We start from the raw sequence: 19,351 nt of genomic DNA, 5'->3' as shown, positions 1-19,351 counted from the left end.
CACGTGCTGTAAAATAATGCATTGTGATAGGTAATTTCTCATCCAAACAGCTTTTTAAACTGCTGGAGTGCGCATCTCAACCCCCACACTATTAACAGTATTCGTAATTTGGGTCCATATTTAGTTTTTTGTGGTCGCCTTTAATCCCACTCTTTAAACTCCCAAATAAAACTATTTGGTTTTTTTCCACCTGGTGATGGTCTCGATCTCCACGTCGGAGAAGTTTCGCTTCACTCTCAGAAAAAAAGTCTTTTCTGACAGTGTTCTTTGCCGTCTTCCGTGTGTTCATAGCGTAAAATTAGGGCGTGGGGTTAGGCAGACCCTGCGTCTCAATCAGCTCCCTAGTTCACTAGTCAGGGCACTGATCAGAACATAAGTAAATGGGCTGACTCCCTGATCAGTGCCCTGACTACACAGAAAAATAGAGTGTCAAAATTGTACCTTTAGCTTGTCACTGGGGCAGTACCCATAAAAGGACATCTTTGTACCTTTTTTACTCCTAAAAGGTGCATATTAGTACTACTATGAACCTTTTTGTGGTTAAAATGGTACAACGTTGTTCTTTTAAGGGTACTGCCCCAGCGACAGGCTGTTGTACCCCTAAAGGTAAAATTTTGAAACCCTATTTTTCTGTGTGTAATGCACTAGGGAGCTGATTGAGACACACCCAGAGACTTGAATATATATTATTCTAATGACGATCGTTTTTAGCCGCGGCATTTATCAAGGCAAGTATTGCGTACACCTGGATTGCAGAGGCGATCACAGCTTCATAAATCAGGCGGTGAGAGGCGCAACATATACGCCCGTTTCTACGCAATATTGATAAATGAGCGCCATTGTCTTTAAACAGACACAATTACCAATCAATATCACATCAAATCTTAATCACTGTTTTAGACATTCTGACTCGTCTTCAGCTAGAATTAAAGATTCTAGCAGTTAAAAAAATTAAAGGTGCAGGTTTGAAACAAGTTGGGTTGTGTCAAAGATATCACAGTAAAACCTTTATAAATTTCACAACAAAGTTTTTCATGATTGGCTCTACAGAAAAAAAACATTGCAGCTGTTGCTTTGAAGAACCCAGAAACCAACACACTGGTTCTGAAAAACCTCTCATGAAACATCTTAGAGTTTTTTTTTAATCATTCAAATAATCATGAACCCTTTTTAGAGACTATATTCCAGCCAAACGTGATTCTGTTCTTGGCTGAAAGGCTGCAAAGAACCAGTATCTTAAATAACCTGAAGAGTGAATGTAAATTAGTCAATGTACTTGAACAGTAATTTATGCTATTGTAGTTATATTGCATATTTCTTCTCAGCTTTTTGTTTAACATAACATGTTTTATGGATTCCCAGAAACTTTATAATTGCCATTAATGTGGGTTGCACATACTCACTTGGTACAAATCTGTTATGAATATAAATGTCTGAATATGAATCCATGACGTTTCTTTAGTGAGAACTGAATGCTTTGAAATCATTATATTGTTGTTTAAAGGATTACTTCAGCAATTAGCATAGGGCTTTCTATCAGTAGAAACCCTGGAGTGTATTCAAATGATCGTGCATCAGCTCATTCATCACAATGTATTCTGACTCCTGCTGCGTTTGTGCTGTAACACTCACTCAGCGGCTAAATCACATTATATTGAACAGACACGTTCAGTTTTTTATTGTAGTGTCTGTTCTCTAACTGAACTGATTTTATTAAAATGAACGCGGTGGTGGGAAAGTGAAAGTGATTCAGTAGCGGTGGCATTGGGAGTAGGCTTGGGCGGTATCCAAATTTTGATACCGTCAAACCTCCTCCCTATTTTACCTCGGTATACGGTATTACCGTGAATAATTAAAACATTATGATGTAAGGCTCAGACAGTGTCAACAAACTGTTGGCTTGGCTTATATATATAGGCCTATATTTTTATTTTATTTTTTACATTTGAGCCCCTGCCCCTGAGAAACTCTGCACGTTTTATGCTTACCGTTATGAGACAATTGTCAGACAATTGAATTTTTTTTTTGTGAGTCCCATGTCCACTTGATTTTTGTGGAGTTCATGCTTATTGCTTACATTGCCAGCTGTGTGACAAAAGGCTTCGGCAATATTACAGCATAGTCCGAGGGTGCGCTCGGTTTTTCATCCACGCAGCAGTGAGTGGATGGTGGTTAACGGATATGCGCCCTTAGGTTCAAGGTATTTCCATCTCTCAGGGTCATCTTTTTGTTGCACAATTTGCAAATTGCCTCGTCTGTATTTACCGTCAAAACCCAAAATACTTCCAAACTGCAGAAGTTTCGAGACCGAATAACTCAGTGCCCGACTCGCCGTCTTTTCCCCTCTCTCTCTCTCTCTCTCATCCACGCTGTCACAACAACGGATACACATATTTAGGCATTTAACAAATAAATAGTATTTAATATGTAAATAGTTTAATTAGTTCAACTTATTAAATATTTAATAATTAATTGTTGATCAGCAATATGTAAGTTGATCTGAATTTTTTTTTTGACGGTTTGACGGTATTGAAACTGATACCGTTGCTATTTTTAGATCCCGCGGTATACCATTTTACCGTATTACCGCCCAAGCCTAATTGGGAGTGGCCTTGTAGGGCAGCGAAGCATTCTGGGAATTGTTGTCTTTAATCCCCATGAGATAAAAATAAAATGTCTTGTCTTTTCTCAGTGTAGAAAGTACCCCTTTAAACCTTTTTCAGTAATATTCAACAACATGTGGCTAAATTATAAATGAAATCAATTGGCTTTTTAAAAGAAACAAGGATATTGTAAATGAAAGCAATATCTTTATTACTGCCTCACATTAAAAACAGACAACATAATGACACACAATACAATATCATCATATATCATGCACAATAAAAGAAAATACATCTTATCCTTTCTTCTTTTTCTCAAAAACACATAGTTGGTGTCATGCATTTAAATAAGTTTTAACATTATTTGTAACTTCTTCTTTAGATTAATGTCAACAGTTTATATAAATGCCATTTCATACTCACATCATCCAATAATATACTTTGTCTATCTAATCTCTTTCTTCAGCAAATATAAAACAGATATAATGAGTAAATTTGGCACTGTTTCTCTAAGACTCAATGTTGTTCCCATCCGTAAGGAATATTGAAGAGCAGCTGTGGTTCACTTAATGGAAATGTACACACGTGCAAGTGTATAGATCTTCACTTCACTTATGACAGATTGACAGAAAAGACTCACTCCTCTTTGACTTTCCTTCTCAAATGCACATTCCCGCAGGGCTATTACATTTACTGAGGTTGAAAATCTGGGTCACTGAGGTCGAAGGCCTACGTGTCGTACACCCTGCAGAGACACGGCAAACACAGTTTTTATCTTCACAACTAGAAGATGTCACGTGACCCAGAAAAAGGCTCTCAAAAATGTTGATCATTATGCATGATTCAAGCACTGTCAGTACACATAACGTCACATCAACAGAGATGACAGTATTTACCTGACATTAAAATGAAAGAAAGCTTTACAGTTTGTCAGTCTCCAGTTGGACTTCAATACCCTGTGACAAAAGAAGCACCTTCCCTGAGAAGTATGATGTAAACACACTCACCACTTACGCATGCATCAACCTAACCTCATTTTAAAGCTAAATAGTTCTCCTGGCTGCTACTGCGAGGAATGTGACAGTAAGTGTTGACGAGAGTGCAACCTTTTCTTTATAAACATTCGTCAGTATTTGTATGTAAAACGTGGTTCTGTTTTTTTGTGTTTGAATATACACTGCAGAAGCATAGATTATTAAACTATTGACAGCATCTAAAATTCAAGTATTACGGGCCCTATCTTGCACCCAGCGCAATTGACTTTGTACACCGACGCATGTGTTATTCCTATTTTGCAGCCGCGCAAAGTGCACTTTTCCCTCCACAGAATCACGCCGCTAAACTAGTGAATGAACTTGCGCTCTCTGGGTGGTTCAGCGCAAAAAAGGAGGCGTGTTCCGGCGCAAACAATCCCTGGTGCTATTTTGCTGTTCCATTAAACAATTGCGCCACTGACCAGAAAAAAACTAGTCTAAAGTCAGTGGCGCGTTGCGCGTTGTTCATTTTGCTATTTTAAGGGCGCATGCTTGACCATAATGTATAGCGTGCACAACGCGCATACACTTTGCTCATGTAATCTACACAGATGCAACAGTTATTTTTGCAAATCATAAATTGTTACACTAAAAAAATATTAACACGTGAGATGACGGAAATCATTGTGGTGTGCCACGAAGATGTGAAAAAATAGGCATAAATCTAGCTTACAAATTATTCAGGCTAATAATTAAGGATCAGACCTGTTTGCCCAATAGTGGCAAGACATATATGAATATAAGGACATCTGACAAATTGGTTTGTCCGTCAAGAACCAGGAAAAAAAATCGACTGAAAAACTGAAAAAACTGTTTAACTGACGCTATTTTGGGTGGGTTTCTCCCATCCCCATACAACACAACTTCTCTGTCTTTCACTGCTCTTACAAGAACATCAGTCTCCTCGGCTGTGAACCGCTCCTGGCGTGCGCCTGGTAAATACACCATAATAATAGCGATCCATAATGGAATTTGCTGCTGCTTTTAAAGGGAATGTTGGATGACGCTCTGATTGGTTTATTCACGTTACGCCCAAACCACACCTATGAATAATGAATCTACTTCAGACCAAACCATTTTAGATTTGCGCCGGGCGCAAGAGCCATTTATCCCGCCGGGAAAATAGCAACAGCGCCGAGACCCGCCCACAAAGTTACTTGCGCTCCGCGCTTTGACACTTGCGTTTCAGATCGTTAAAATAGGGCCCTAAATCTATGAACAGACTGAACTTATTTCAGAGGATTTGTCAAATGTTTCATATATACATTACTCTTCAAAAGTTTGGATTCATTCTGTTTATGTTTTTGAAAAAAAGCTTACCACTGCTACGTTTATTTGATCCAAAAACAGTAGTTATTATATTATAAAATATTATTACAACTGTTTTCTATTTGAACACATTTTCAGCATCATTACTCCAGTCTTCAGTGTCACATGACCCTTCAGAAATTATTCTAATATGCTATAACATTTATTACATTCAAAGTTGAAAACAGAAGAACAGCATTTATTTGAATCAGATTTTTTTGTAACATTCTAAATGTTTTACTGCCATTTTGATCAATTTAATGCACTGCACTGAATAATTTTTTTTTTTTAAATTCAGAAAGAAATCTTACTGACCTGGTATTGTATATAATAGTACACTGAAAAAAAATATTTATACTGCTTGTTCAAAATGAGCTGAAGCAACACAATTGCTATACATTTTCTCAACGCTTCTGTCCCGTGCCGTCATAATAAAAGTCCCGGTACTCACGAGCCGTGTGCTTGTATAACAAACACTCCAGCGGCCGTGCTCAGCTCCACAACACTCGCTCCTGCTCTGCTTTACACTACAGTGACGTTAATAACCGCATCCATGAACATGATTTCTGCCCGAGTCCTATTTCCCACCGGCTGTGAGGTGAAGACCACATGTCCCAAGATACTGCGCTCACACTTGGCGTCATCAAACTACACCTTTGTTTAGAATAGGCGCCCTCCAGTGGACGGAAAGTTGCATAGTGCACCTTTAATGTCTTTAATATTTTAAGATGCTAATATATGCTCTTGCTAGCTAAAAGTTTGTCAGCTAGCTAGTGCAGTATTATAATTCAGTTGTGTAACATTAAAGTATATTAAATTGAAGTGGATGAATATGAAATTGAATGTCTGGATCTTTACAGGAAGTCATATAAAATTCACTTTGAAACTACTTAATTGAGTCACTAAAAATGCATTCATTCTGTGATTTTGAAGTAACATGAACAAATTATGTTTGTTTAACGCAATTCATTCATGTGGGACCGATGTACATAATTAAATAATGTAAATCCAACACCCTTTTTTTAGCGTATATTGTGACAAAAATGATTGCCAGTGTACATTTATCTGCCTATTACGTTTCTATATTATTTTGAAGAGTGGTTAGATTCATGGTAGGCGTGGGTGGAAAAAAGTATAATTGTAAAATATACAAATACAAATAATTTTTTTTTAACTATACATAAATTATTAATTTAAAATACTGCATATACGTAAATACTTTTAGATGCTGTCAACATATCCATATCGCACATAACAGCCTTAATGCAAACATGTTAATGCCACAGGCCTTCCTTAAGGCGGTGCGATTGGTGAGACCACACGGGGCCTCGTGCTTTAGGGGGCCTTGCGGCAAACAGCCCCCCTCCTCTCCCCTCCCCTCCCCTCCCCCAAAGGGCGATCACAAACAGACCGAGACTCTAACTTGGGGAATGCTTCTTCAAACAACCCTGGCCGAATATGAATAGCACAGTCCCTAAATTCAGGACCTCTTCAGGCTGGTTAGTGATTATGAATCTCTTCAATAAAAAGTCGACACATTAAACCATACCATCTCAAGAGGCTGTGTTAAGATTCCTGAAAAGGTACAAATGAACGTTTCCCATTAACACCAGAAAAGTATTCAAGAACCGGTGTGCATTCATTTGCGTTTGTAATATCTCATAAACGCCATACATCTTATTTGTTTGTAGATGAAAGCAATTTCCTTACAAACAAGCAATTCAGGAGCAATGCCCTTTGTGATAGCAGGTGTAGATGCTGAACTACATAGATTTGTGAGATGGAAAGAAAAAAAACAGAGAGAAAACCTCTTGATGTAAATGACATTTTAAACAAAAGCCACAAGTAGCAATGGTCTAATTAATCCGCAGGGGGAAAAAACATGATTGGCATATTTAGTAAAGAGCAAATGATTACAACACTTAATCACCTGAATCAGGAAAATTGATGGGTATTAAATATAACGAGTAAATTACACAGCTCATCAGTGAATGACTTAAAAGATCCCACGCACTTGAGCTCAATTCAAACGTCTCTCATTATGTTGAGGAGCACAGGCAGGTATGTGTTGTTGTTGTCTCATTGTTCTTGTGAGCAGTCGGACAGCCAGTACAAGGCCCGCCTTGTCACATCAGTATCTCTGACCAAATGACACTTTCAAGGCTGGATTGGTTGGGTTGCCACTATTCCTTGTTTTTACTGTCAACTGGCTTCTTGTCTTTCCCACCCACCGTATTGTGCTCTGGATCAGCTCCTGGACCTGTCTGGGTCATTTTTTTCATGCGGAACGGAGATGGTGAGCATTTCAATGAGCCCGTCATGATGGAGTTATTTTCTGACTCTGTGATTACGGCTGCGTTGTGACAGTAACGCTTCAGTCCTTTGCGGAAATGGATAGTGAAGAGGCCATAAGTGATGGGATCCAGAATTGCATTAAAAAGTCCAAAAATAAACAGCATGTGAGTCAGCGAGTGAGAAACGGTCTCTTCTAAATCGTCAGGAAGAAACCAGTACCAGAGACCCAGCAAGTAGTACGGCGTCCAACAAACTATGAAAGACGTCACAATGACTATGCTCATTTTCAAAGTCCTCATACGGGCCTTTGGGATGTTGCTGTTGGAGCGGCGCAAATGGACTTCCTTTGAAGAAACTGTAAAACGAGAAGATTTTTATACTTTTACAGAATATATATGATGGTCCAAACACTTTTTTCTGTACTTAAAAGGATAGTTCACTCTTATATTAACTCTTTCCTCTCATGGTCTCTCATGGTTTGACTCTCATGGTCAAAAATGTCATGGCCCTCTCTTTGTATGTAAAAAAAACATTTTCTAAAAAAACATCCTTTATGTTCCACAGATGAAAGACAATTATACAGGTTTGGATGGTATGAGTGAGAGTGAATGATGCCATAATATACATTTTGGTGAACTATCCCTTCTGTGCTTTATCAGAGTTATTTAATTGTGGGGCATTTTTACTTTTACTTCAATTTATTCCAAATGCACAATAACTTATTTTTACTCCATTCCAGGAAAATATGTCTATATCTGTGTCCAAAATCGTCTCCTATTCCCTTAAATATGGCACTATTTGATGGAACAGCCATTTATAGTGGTGTCCAAAACCATAGTGGACATTATCGAGTACACTCATTCAATCCAACAATGCACAGTGTACAACTGATGTATGCTCAATGGCTAAAGAATACCCATAATTCAATGTTAGATTTGCACGGACGAAATTAGTTCCTACTCTTTGCCAAGAGTTGGTGCCCACAGCTGAATTAACCATAGTAATATCATACAGGTATAAATTCCTTTTGAATTGATTATAAAAATGGTTTAATTAGGGTTTATACATGCTAGAGTCCATGACAGAGTTCAAGATAAATATTTTCATTAGTTCTGGAGCTGCCAGTTTGCTAAGTTACAAATTATTATTAAACAGCTAGAAGGGAAAAAAAGCAGCAGCCCGTCCGGTGCACTCAGTGTCCGAGTTCACTCACTCATTTTCATTCACTTCCTCATGTGGACTACATTAGTGGACTAATGTAGGGAATAGTGAATGAGCGTATAGGGCCGGTTTTGGACACAGCCATTGATTGTTATTTTAAGTGAAGAAATCAAGACCAGTGCTAGTTCAAAGCTAGTTCAACCAACAGAGTAGGTTTAAAGTTGACAATTCAATCGGAAAGAGTTAAAGGGATACTCCACCGCTTTTTCATATTAAACTGTTATTCCGTTAACTAAGACGAGTTGATACACACCTCTCTCACCTCAGTGTGTGCTCTTAATCGCTCTGACACACGGTGATATGCTGATAGCATTTAGCTTAGCCCACTAAGCCCAGTTCATTCACTATGGTACCAAACAGAGATCCAGTTAGAAGTAGGGCTGCACATTTTTTAATTTTTCATTAACCGTTAACCGAGGCCCTTAGCGGTTAATACTCGGTTAACCATAGTGTGCTTCAGGGTTATTATTTTTAGTTTATTAATTTGACGACCGCCATCTCCGTAGTGAACGCGCCTACACAGCAAATTACTGAGGGATAAAAACCTGGTGTTGGGCATCTAGTGATAAAATCTGGTGTTAATTTACAAATATTATATGCTTTATCACTTGTTTAGTGATAAAGCACAGTGTTTCCTTTGGGTGATAAAGCACAGTGTTTCCTTTGGGTGTTAACAATCAACATCTGCGCATGTGCAGAGCATTTTAAATTTCCCAGCTCATCCTTCGGTCTCTCCATCTTTATGGATTTCCCTGCACACACAACGGTTACAAGGACAAGGTATAGTATAGTATTATTATCTTATCAACTTGTGATTTATTAATGAGCTTGTATAATGAGTAACGTAGCCGATGTGGTTGACTTAACTATGTTAGCGTTTTTTTTATTTATTTTTTTACCTCAGTTTAAATTTAGCGCGCTTTTGATCCGCCATTCAGTTTAACATAACTGAATAACCCCCACTAACACACTAAATTCGTTAATGGAGGACGAGATTTACGTAAGTGACTTAATTTCGTTGTACTAATTTTGTAATAATGTAGCAGCATTAACATTATGTGTCATTTTTTAACTCACTGGACTTGGATAGTTATTCCTTCTCATTTGGCATAACGTTAAGTATCTTTAGGGCTTCCAACCTTTATAAGACCGTTTATATCTTTCACCCCGTAACTAAGAGTTAATTCTGGTGTTTTGAAATGTCATTCAAATGAGAAAGCAGACGTTAATCGAATGAATGAATTGCTCTTAATTTTTTTTTTTCTTGTGTGACGCCGGGGCTCGATCCCATGGCGGAGCACCCACGGATAGCACGGTCCATCATTGTCGGCGCTGCGCGTACTGATCGGTTTGCAACATTTTGCGAGTGAAATGCTCTGTGTGTTTTAGCAATCTTCTCGTGGTACTTTGATAACATACGCCAACCATTCTGTACAGCGCTCCAAAATGTCGAAAACATCGTAGGACACGCTTTTCTTCATGAACTGCTTCAGTCAATATATAGAAACTCAAGATCGAGTACGAGTGTGCAATGTCGTGGAATATATACGCCAAAACTCATTTTGGCGTGCATATGATACGCTGTTTTTTGCGTGCATATGATACGCAATTTATGGCGTATTATACATACGAACCCCCCCACCCCACTACCCTAAACCTACCCAAGAGAGCGTGTCATATACACGCCATAAAGTGCGTATCATATGCACGCCGAAATGAGTTTTGGCGTATACATTCCACGACATTGCACACTCGTACTATTTGACATTTTTCGTCTAATTTTGTATTAGTTGAGCAGACATGCATTAGTGCCCTTCCATGCGCGATTTTTTCTGTACAACTTAGTTCTTGCCTTTTCTAGTTGTAGCATTGTAAATCTGTAACAGTAGTGCTTATGTTTTGAATATAACGTTTTCTTGCTATGTGTTGGTATAAAAATAACCTGAAGTAAAACACAAAGTGACCTGATTATTTTGAGTCTTTTAGTTTGCTTTCTGCTTTGGAGGATTTTTGTTTCATGGAATATTGTTTATTATTGCAGAAGGAAACCACTTAAGGCCACAATCTATGTATGCCCTTGGCATTATTACTCTACAAACCTAAACGATCCTGAAAGGAAGACAGGCTATGTAAGTATCTCTGCTTGTTGATTGAAGATGTTTGAAACTTTATATCTTAGATTTTTTTAATGTGTTTGTTTTAACCAAATGTGTCTCTTTAACAGGAACGATACTATGTGTTTGGATCATTTTGAGGAGCGCTATCAACTCCAAGATCGTGGGATCGATGAATTGGGAAAGCAAGAACTGACAAAATGTAAAAATGCGTACATTGAATGCAATGTAAGTCGCTTTGGATAAAATCATCTGCCAAATGTAAATGTATTAATTTATAAAGGAATAGTATTTTTTATCAGAATGAATTACAAACCAGACAGTTTTTTTAACATTAAGGTTGATTTAATATATACAATGTTGAATTTTTGTATTTTCAATTAAAACATTACTTGAGGAATGTTTCTTTGTTTAATCTTGTTTGAAACGCAGTAGAGATTTATCATGGTAAGATATTATAGCATTGGAGTATAACAAGAAATTGTTTTATTCAATTGTATGTGTGACAACAATGGCTTTACTGTAGCGATTCCCGGCGAAAGCAAGAACTGACAAAAATGTTTTTTTTATTAAAAATGGTATTGAATGCAGTGTAAGTCGCATTGGATAAAAGTGTCTGCCAAATACATAAATGTAATGGAATTGATATATTACAATTTCAATAAATATTCAAATAAATTTGTAGTCACTTGATTTTTTTGGGGGAAAAATAAAATAATATATATAAATTGTTTTAAATTTCATTCACAGTGCCATTTTAGTATTTAAGTATTTATATTAAATAAACATTAAATACACTGGGTGTGTGAGATTAATCACCATAAAGTGTTAAATGTACACTTATGAGTAATACATTTCTCAACACCTTGAGTGACTAAAAAGAAACACTAACACAGTGTTTGTATAACCAACACTTTCGTCAGTGTTGTTTTAACACTAGCAAAGATGGACCTGTATGTTCACCCGGAAAGTGATAATTTTAACACCCGTGGTGATAAATCTCCCAACATGTTTTTTGCTGTGTATAGAGAGAAATGCACATAATGGATTACATAATCAGAGTAGCCTATTTCTTTTCGTTTAAAATTGTTAAAAGACATTTCGAGCTTTCTTAAGATATATTTCATGTCTGTGAGGCGTACGCTGAGTTTCGTTAAATTAGGATGAGATGCGCTCCAGTTCACGAGCAATGCGAGTGGCCGCGAGGGCGCCTGCATGATTAGGGCATGTAGTAAAATATGCAGCCGAGAATGATTCCCACAGCGTTTGACTCGCGCGGCTGAGCCTCTCCCGGCAGAGAGTTCAAGCATCTGTGGACTCGTTCCTTCAGCTCTGGCCATCTTGCGTTCAGTCCGCGATTAGCTTTTTTTGTTTTATTCATTACAGTTAAAGTAACCTCTGCTTTTCTCTAGTCCCTCACAAGTTTCTCACTTCAAACTTTCTTTCTTCTGCTCCGTTATGCACAGCGCGCGTGGCTCCCGCTCTGCTTCTGCCCTAATGGGACTTATAGTCCAGTGCGACTTCTGTTATTTTCCTCTTTATGACGCATTTTTTGACTGATGCGACTTGTACTCCGGAGCGACTTATAGCCTGAAAAATGCGGTAAACACTGCATTGCAATACTTGCATTTTGCCCCGTCACTCTCAATTTTAAAGTGCTCCCACGCTGTACTTTTCTTTGCCCGCTTCATGTTAAAAAAGAAAAAGAAAAAAAAAGCTGGTCATGACTTCTTCTTGTGGATATTAGAAATGTCTGGGAGCACTCTGGCGGTCTCTAGTGGTGCAAAAATATAAAAATTCAAATTTTTCATTCAAAGCACGTCATTGACGCCACTTAACCGAGCAAAATGTTTCACTCGGTTATGCAATTTTTAACGGTTAAGCGGTTTATCGGTTAACCATGGACACCCCTAGTTAGAAGCGACCAAACACCTCCATGGTTTTCCTATTTAAATACAGTTACACGAATAGCTGAACGAAAGTATGGTGACACAAAATAAAACGTGCCGCTTTTCTAAGCTGATTAAAAAGGAGAACTATAATGTTTGGCGGAATAACATTTCTGAGAGTACTTTGACTAAGAAGTCCCGCATGAAAAATCCTCTCTCCCTATTGACGGAAATGAGAGGGCGAGGGGAGATTTAAGGGAAGATTTTTCAGGCGTTTCATTTTCCAGTATTCTCAAAAGTGCTATTCCGCCATACATTACAGTTCTTCTTTTTAATCTGCTTAGAAAAAATCCACGTTTTATTTTATTTCATCATACTTGATCGTTCAATTATTCGTGTAACTGTATTTAAATAGGGGAAATGTGAAGGTGTTTGGTCTCTTCTAACTTGATCTCTGTTTGGTACCATAGTGAATGAACTGGGCTTAGTGGGCTAAGCTAAATGCCAGATTGTCACCGCGCGTCAGAGAGATTAAGTGCATGTACTCAGACGAGAGAGGTGTGTATCAACTCATCTTAGTTAAGGGAATAACAGTTTAATATGAAAAAGCGGTGGAGTATCCCTTTAAAGATGACATTTATAAAGCTACATATTTTGAACACCCTAATTCATAGTGATGGTCCTATTAATACAGTATGCAAATTAGCTTCCTTTCAAATGAAACTCCACTTACTGTTTCCTTTGGTCATCCTTCGGGAGATCTCCACCAGTATCCTCGTGTAGCAGCAGATCATGATGGCCAGAGGTATCAGGAAGAGGCAAATGAAAGTGAACATATTGTAAATGGTCTCCTGCCAGTGTTTGACGAAGCTCCCTCGGGTTGTGCACTGAGTGAAATTGGCTGGCACCGTGATGGTCACATTGTGAAACAGAAACATCTGTTGGGGAATTCAGCAAGACAACAGATTACAATCACAACCACTGTCTTTGTTTAATACCATCAAATATATTAAAACACTAGCTTGATTTAGAAGCCGTCAAAATGACTAATTGTTCTTTTGGAAAATTAGCCCAGAAATCTAAGAGGCTGTTCACTGCGAAATGTTCTACACATCAGTAGCCAACTAATCAAGTGAACACTGTCAGCTGTGCAAATTAGATGTGGCATATATCCCCTTCAGCTAAGGCTCAGGATTCAGTCAGTGTTCCCGGGATCAGTCTTTCACAGAACATTTCATAAATATTATGATGCCTGACATATTCTATATAAGACAAGGAGACTCCCAAATGACAAATGAGATTGGCATACTGACAAACAGGCTGAAGCCATCTGTGATTCACAAAAACAAATGACAACAAAATATCCGCTTTAGCCCGCTGTGACCTTGTATCTTCTACAATATCTTTGTGAAATAACCTCATTCAAACACAATCTGTGGTCACACTGTGTTTTACTGTTGAGTTTCGGTGCTTGTAATATGCTCTCATTCTTTTACCTGGCCGACCCGTCATCAGCTTTCTCTAAACTTGAAAGCACACTGATTATAAACGCTCTACTTCATCAGGAGGAGCAAATAAAGAGGTCTCTGCATCTATTACTTCAACTGCAGTGTTTTAAAATGTGCACGCCTCCTCTGATTGAGAATCACTGTTTATTAACACTCATCCCACAGTAGTTCTCGCTGCGTTTCAGAAATTGTAATTTCAAGCTCATTTAAGAAAATATCAAATTTATATGATTGAGTGTGTGTGTGTGTGCACACTCTTGTTTTTGTGACATATCAGGACACAAATGTGTATAATGCATGGGTATGACATAGGTATTACAGAAAAAGGTGACATTCCCCATGTGCCCACTTTTCAAAATGCTTATAAATCATACAGAATTATTTTTTTTTCTTTTCTTAAGAAAGTAAAAATGCAGAATACGGTTTGTTCGGTATAAAAAACATTACGCCTGTGGAATGTTTCCACAATTCATAAAAGCAAATGTGTGTGTGTGGTCCTGGTAAATATCCATCTGGATGGTAATATCCAAAATGCTTGTGGGAAAAAATTTTGGTCCCCATGAAGAAAACAGCTTATAAATGTAAAAATGTTTTTGTGATGGGTAGGTTTATGGTTAGGGGATAGAATATAAAGTTAGTACAGTATAAAAATCATTATGTCTATGGAACGTCTCCATAAAACGTGAAAACCCAACAGGAGTGCATGTCCGTGTGTGTTGCTAATGTTGAGTAATGTGTCTCAGCGCCAGTCATTATGTCAAATCTGAGGTGAAATTAAAGGGCTGATGAGAGCATGTACTGTAATTGTTGAACTAATCTATGAACATGTATGCATTTTGCAACACTTTCTAGCTCTGATTCTAATTTTACACCAGTTCTAGGGATACTACTGAATATGTTACTGATTTAAAACGTGTTTTTTTATGATCTAAAAGACATTCTGACCCATGTAAATACATATGTTACACAAAATACAGTAATACATTAAAGGAATAGTTCATCTCAAAATAAAAATTGTCATCCTTTATTCTGATCCTGATATTGTACCACACATGACATTATTTTTTTCCGTAAAACACAAAAGGAGACAGTAGGCAGAATCATCACGCTGCTTTTTTCAGTATTATGAAAATGGAATTATTATATGGTGTTAAAGCAGTACCATCCATTTATGGCTTCTTTGTGTGAGGGACATTAAGGTTAACTGTTTCCTTCTGCCATGGCGTTCATGTCTTTTATGATTTCAATATGCGCATATTAATATTTGGTGCATTGTGACGTATGTGGCGTACAGCATTTGTGACTTCAAGCATGGTGTAAAGTGCTATTTAATGTAAGTGAGATCTGAGATGGAATGAAGATCATGACTAATGATTACACACACACACACACACAAACACACATGTTGGCGACATTCCATAGACATAATATTTTTTATACTGTAAAAACTGTATATTCTACCCCCTTACACTAACCCTACCCCTAAACCGAGGTAAAACTGTCTGCATTTTTACATTTTCAAAAAAACTCACTTAGTATGATTTATTAGTTTTTTCCCTCATGGGGACCAAAAAATGCCCCACAAGGTCAAATATTTTGTATATTGCCATTTTTGTGAGGATAGTTTGTCCCCAAAATGTAGGGTTTGCCCAAATCTCACACACACACAAACACACACAGATGTCTGGTTCACTATCTTTGTAGGGACTCTCCATAGATGTAATGGTTTTTATACTGTACAAACTGTATATTTTATCCCCTATACTAACCCTACACCTAAACCCATCACACAAAACTTTCTGTATTTTTACATTTTTAAAAATCCTCATTCTGTATGATTTATAAGCTTGTTATCTGATGGGGACACAAGTCCCCATGAGTCTATGTGCATTCAGGTTGAAGTCCCCACAGGAATAGAGACACAGATGGAATAGAGATGTACATGAATAGAGATGTACACACACACACACACACACACACACACGCATTGTACTTGACGGCCTTAATTGGAGCAGTTTGGATATTCTGTTAAAGTGCTCCATGGAAGAAAGAAAGTCAAATATGAGAGTGAGTAAATGAAGACAGAATTTTCATTTTCATCTGTTTTAAAAACTGAATAGCAGACTTCAACAAAAAGATAAAAAAATGTCAAATACATTTTTTATTTTAAATGAATGAATTTGTGGTTTAAAACCAGATTATTATTATTTTAACAAATATAAATATAAGAAGGCAAGTAGTTAAACCTCCTGTCGTTTTCATTTCGATCTCTCTACATGATTCAGGGTGTTGCGCCAGACTCTGGGGGGGTCCTTGTGAATCTGAGTAATGCAGCACACAGAGAAAAGACAAAGAAAAACACAGAAAATCACTCAAGCAGCTCCTCACCTGAGGGACAGAGAGAACAACACTCATCACCCAGGCCACACTCAGCATGATTTTGTTCTTCTTCTTAGCCTTATTGATGGCCAGAGGGTTGAGAATGGCCGACTGCCTGTCCAGGCTTATGACCACAGTCACGAATGCACAGGAGTACATAGCCACGAGCTTCAGAAACATTAACAATCTGCAAGCCAGATCACCTGCCAACCACTGAACCGTAATGTTCCAAGCCGCATCCACTGGCATCACGATGAAAGTCACCAGCAGGTCGGCAACGGTGAGGTTCATGATTAAAATTCGCACGTGGGATTTGCGCTTGTTATTGGTGCTGGCAGCCCACAAAACGGCGAGGTTGCACACAGCTGACACTGCGCAAAGAGCGAAGGTGATTATCACCCTCACTTTCGCTGCCATGGAAAAAGTGGGCAGCTGCAATGCCGCTTCACCTGCACTATTGTTGCACAAGGGCAAGGTATAGTCACAACTGCCATTGAGGGCGTCTGCAGTCAGCTGGTGAAACATGATGTTCTCAGATGTTGGAGAGCTGTCATTCATCACTGAAGAGCAAAAGCGTGTGTTTGCTGCATTCGTTCGGCTACCTGCTGCACAATGAGGTTTACAGACGAGCCATGATGATGATGATTCCAGAGGAGTGATAGACAGTTAGAGTAAAAGCTCCTTTATTTGAGAGTTCTAAAGTGAGATAAAAAAGAGAAAACATTGAGTATATTTTTCAGATATTAAACTGTCCAAGTGTTTGTAGAACAGCCTGATGCATTTCACAATTACAAAAATTGCCATTATATTTGAAAAAAATTTTAGCCTCATAATGCAATTTTGATATTGATTACTCTTATTTACTGTTTAACTGCATTGCTAAAAAATGATGTTTTTTGTTATTTTTATGGTTTTAAAATAAGTATTAAAAGTCAAAAACACATCATATATTCACCTAAAAGTCGTTATTTTATTATTATTATTATTATTATTATTAATATTAAATGTAACTTACCTGAAGCGGCTCTCCTGGTAAGATCACTTAGAGCAGAAAATATAAATCCAATGACCTTGAAATAAATAGTTGTTTGTTCATCTTACTGACTACAAGACCTCGGTTGATTTATATCATCCAACATCCGATGTTTAAGTTCAAATGTAGCTCTTTTCCAACACTTCAAACACCTGTTCGCAAGGTACTCGTCTTGGAATTATTCAGACTGATTTGAAACTAAAAAAGGCACCAACCTCTACTTTTTCAGAGAGAAAGTGCTGTTTAAATGAACGGAAATTCTGTAAAAAGTAATTTTCAGATAAGATTAACTGATATGTATCTTCAATAGCAACCTCTGTGCTATCTATTCCAGTTGGAGAGTGATGTGTGAATGTCCGCGCGTGTCTGCTCTGCTGTCTCTGGTGAAGCGCGCGCTGCGCGCAAACACGGACTTTCCACCTCTTAATTCCCTCGCGCGTCACTTGACAACACCCGCGCTCGCTCTCGCTCTCGTTGCGCGTGTCAGTTTGAACTGTCATCATCTTTTACGCAGGTCAATTGTGTTCACGAACTTGCTGTGATCCATATTTAGCGATGTAGATTCACTAATTCAACCTAAACCAGAGTAGATTTAAAAGTAGCCTAATGTGTTGCTTTACTAGTTACTTGACAAAAGTAATCTTTTTTAAAGTAACTAGTTAAACAACACATTAGGCTACTTTTAAATATACAACAAAATATCTTTGTTTTGTTTTTTAAAGTAGCACAAGTCACTTTGTTTTCCCATTTATTGACACAGCTCTCATGTCCCCATGTTGAGAGAGACCCTAAGTGCTGAGGCATTGTGTGTAAATATGATTGTTATGGTAGTTCTAGACTAAATGTGAGAATAAAATAAAATCAGTGAAATTAAAAATCAGAATAGGCTACTATGCAAACCTCCAATAATAAATATGTTAAATAAAACAAATATTTTCTATCCATTTATTGACCAGTGTACTTGCTGCTGACTGTCGATGACTCAGTTAAACCATAAGCAAAATGAGCACCCTTTTAAAATCTAAAATGACAAATTGGACACCCTGCTCTTGGCAGCCATTGTAAGTCCAAAAGACTGAAAGTGCAGCATATGAAATGTGCCATTTGGGGCCGGGCCAAGATGCATCTTCTGGGTATTTAAAGTGTAAGTTTTTCTTGTGGGAATTTTCAGTGAACACAACTCACATTATTTATACTAGAACGGCATATAATAATGTCTCACACCTTATGTTTTGAGACACTAATTCTAATTTTGAATACTAAAACGGCATATAATAATGAAAATAAAACAGATGTATGCAAATTGGGATGCAGTATTAAGGTCCATTCAAAAAATATAGTTCTTAAAATCCTTCTAAATATGAAAGAATAGCAGACTCCTCACCACAACTATAACAATAACGGCACAGAGAGATAAAGCTGCTGATAAACAATAAAGACATGTTAGCCAATTAGAATCAATCCTGCATTAAGAGCTTGAGCATTTAAAGCGACAGACGACAAAACTTCAGCGCGGACTATATCATGTGTTGGTGTGGACACTATGGTGGTTATCGTTCTTGGTGTGAACAGGCCTCTAGGCATAATATCAGCACTTTAAATGTATCATAAAATAGTTGCTGTTTGACAAACAGTTTATGCAAAATAGACCTCAAGTAATGACCTTAAAAAGGTCTTTTAAAAAGTTGCTTCTCTTAAAATTAGACTGACCTAAGCCACTGCTGTGTGAATCTAAAAGCTTCATACATAAAATCTGCATAAAATTTAAATAGTATAAAATCTTAAAAGTCATAATAGATCATTTTCAGGTCTGATTTAATTATCCCACTTTGCCTGACGTCTCACTTTTGCTGAACTCTGTGAGCAGTCTGTTGGCATCAACAAGAATTTGCTTGGAAGGTGATTTTTAAAAACATAAGTTATTTATGACCGGTTCATTTAGCATTCCGCACACACTTCAAAAAGAT

At 37.6% G+C, this 19,351-nt stretch overlaps 1 protein-coding gene across 1 annotated transcript; it reads right to left on the bottom strand.

Annotated features, from left to right (window-relative positions):
• Positions 1-2,826: 2,826 nt before the first annotated feature.
• On the bottom strand, positions 2,827-17,739 carry gnrhr4 (gonadotropin releasing hormone receptor 4). Its single transcript, XM_067418935.1, has 4 exons — positions 17,367-17,739; positions 16,361-17,047; positions 13,198-13,402; positions 2,827-7,595 (listed from the first exon to the last, which is right to left on the bottom strand). The coding sequence occupies exons 2-4, from the start codon at positions 16,907-16,909 to the stop codon at positions 7,129-7,131; spliced, it is 1,221 nt and encodes a 406-aa protein (XP_067275036.1). The 5' UTR covers positions 16,910-17,047; positions 17,367-17,739; the 3' UTR covers positions 2,827-7,128.
• Between the last annotated feature and the right edge of the window lie 1,612 nt (positions 17,740-19,351).

This window comes from Pseudorasbora parva, chromosome 16 (genome assembly GCF_024679245.1).
Source record: "Pseudorasbora parva isolate DD20220531a chromosome 16, ASM2467924v1, whole genome shotgun sequence".
Lineage (NCBI taxonomy): Eukaryota > Metazoa > Chordata > Actinopteri > Cypriniformes > Gobionidae > Pseudorasbora > Pseudorasbora parva.
This window is presented reverse-complemented; position numbering and strand designations above follow the sequence as displayed.

Coding starts and splice junctions, on each gene's coding strand:
- gnrhr4 (XM_067418935.1), bottom strand. CDS start 16,909: ATGAATGACAGCTCTCCAACATCTGAGAACATCATGTTTCACCAGCTG. Junction 13,403..16,360: donor TTGTTCTCTCTGTCCCTCAG/GTGAGGAGCTGC, acceptor ATTCCCCAACAG/ATGTTTCTGTTTCACAATGT. Junction 7,596..13,197: donor AAGGATGACCAAAGGAAACA/GTAAGTGGAGTT, acceptor CTCGTTTTACAG/TTTCTTCAAAGGAAGTCCAT.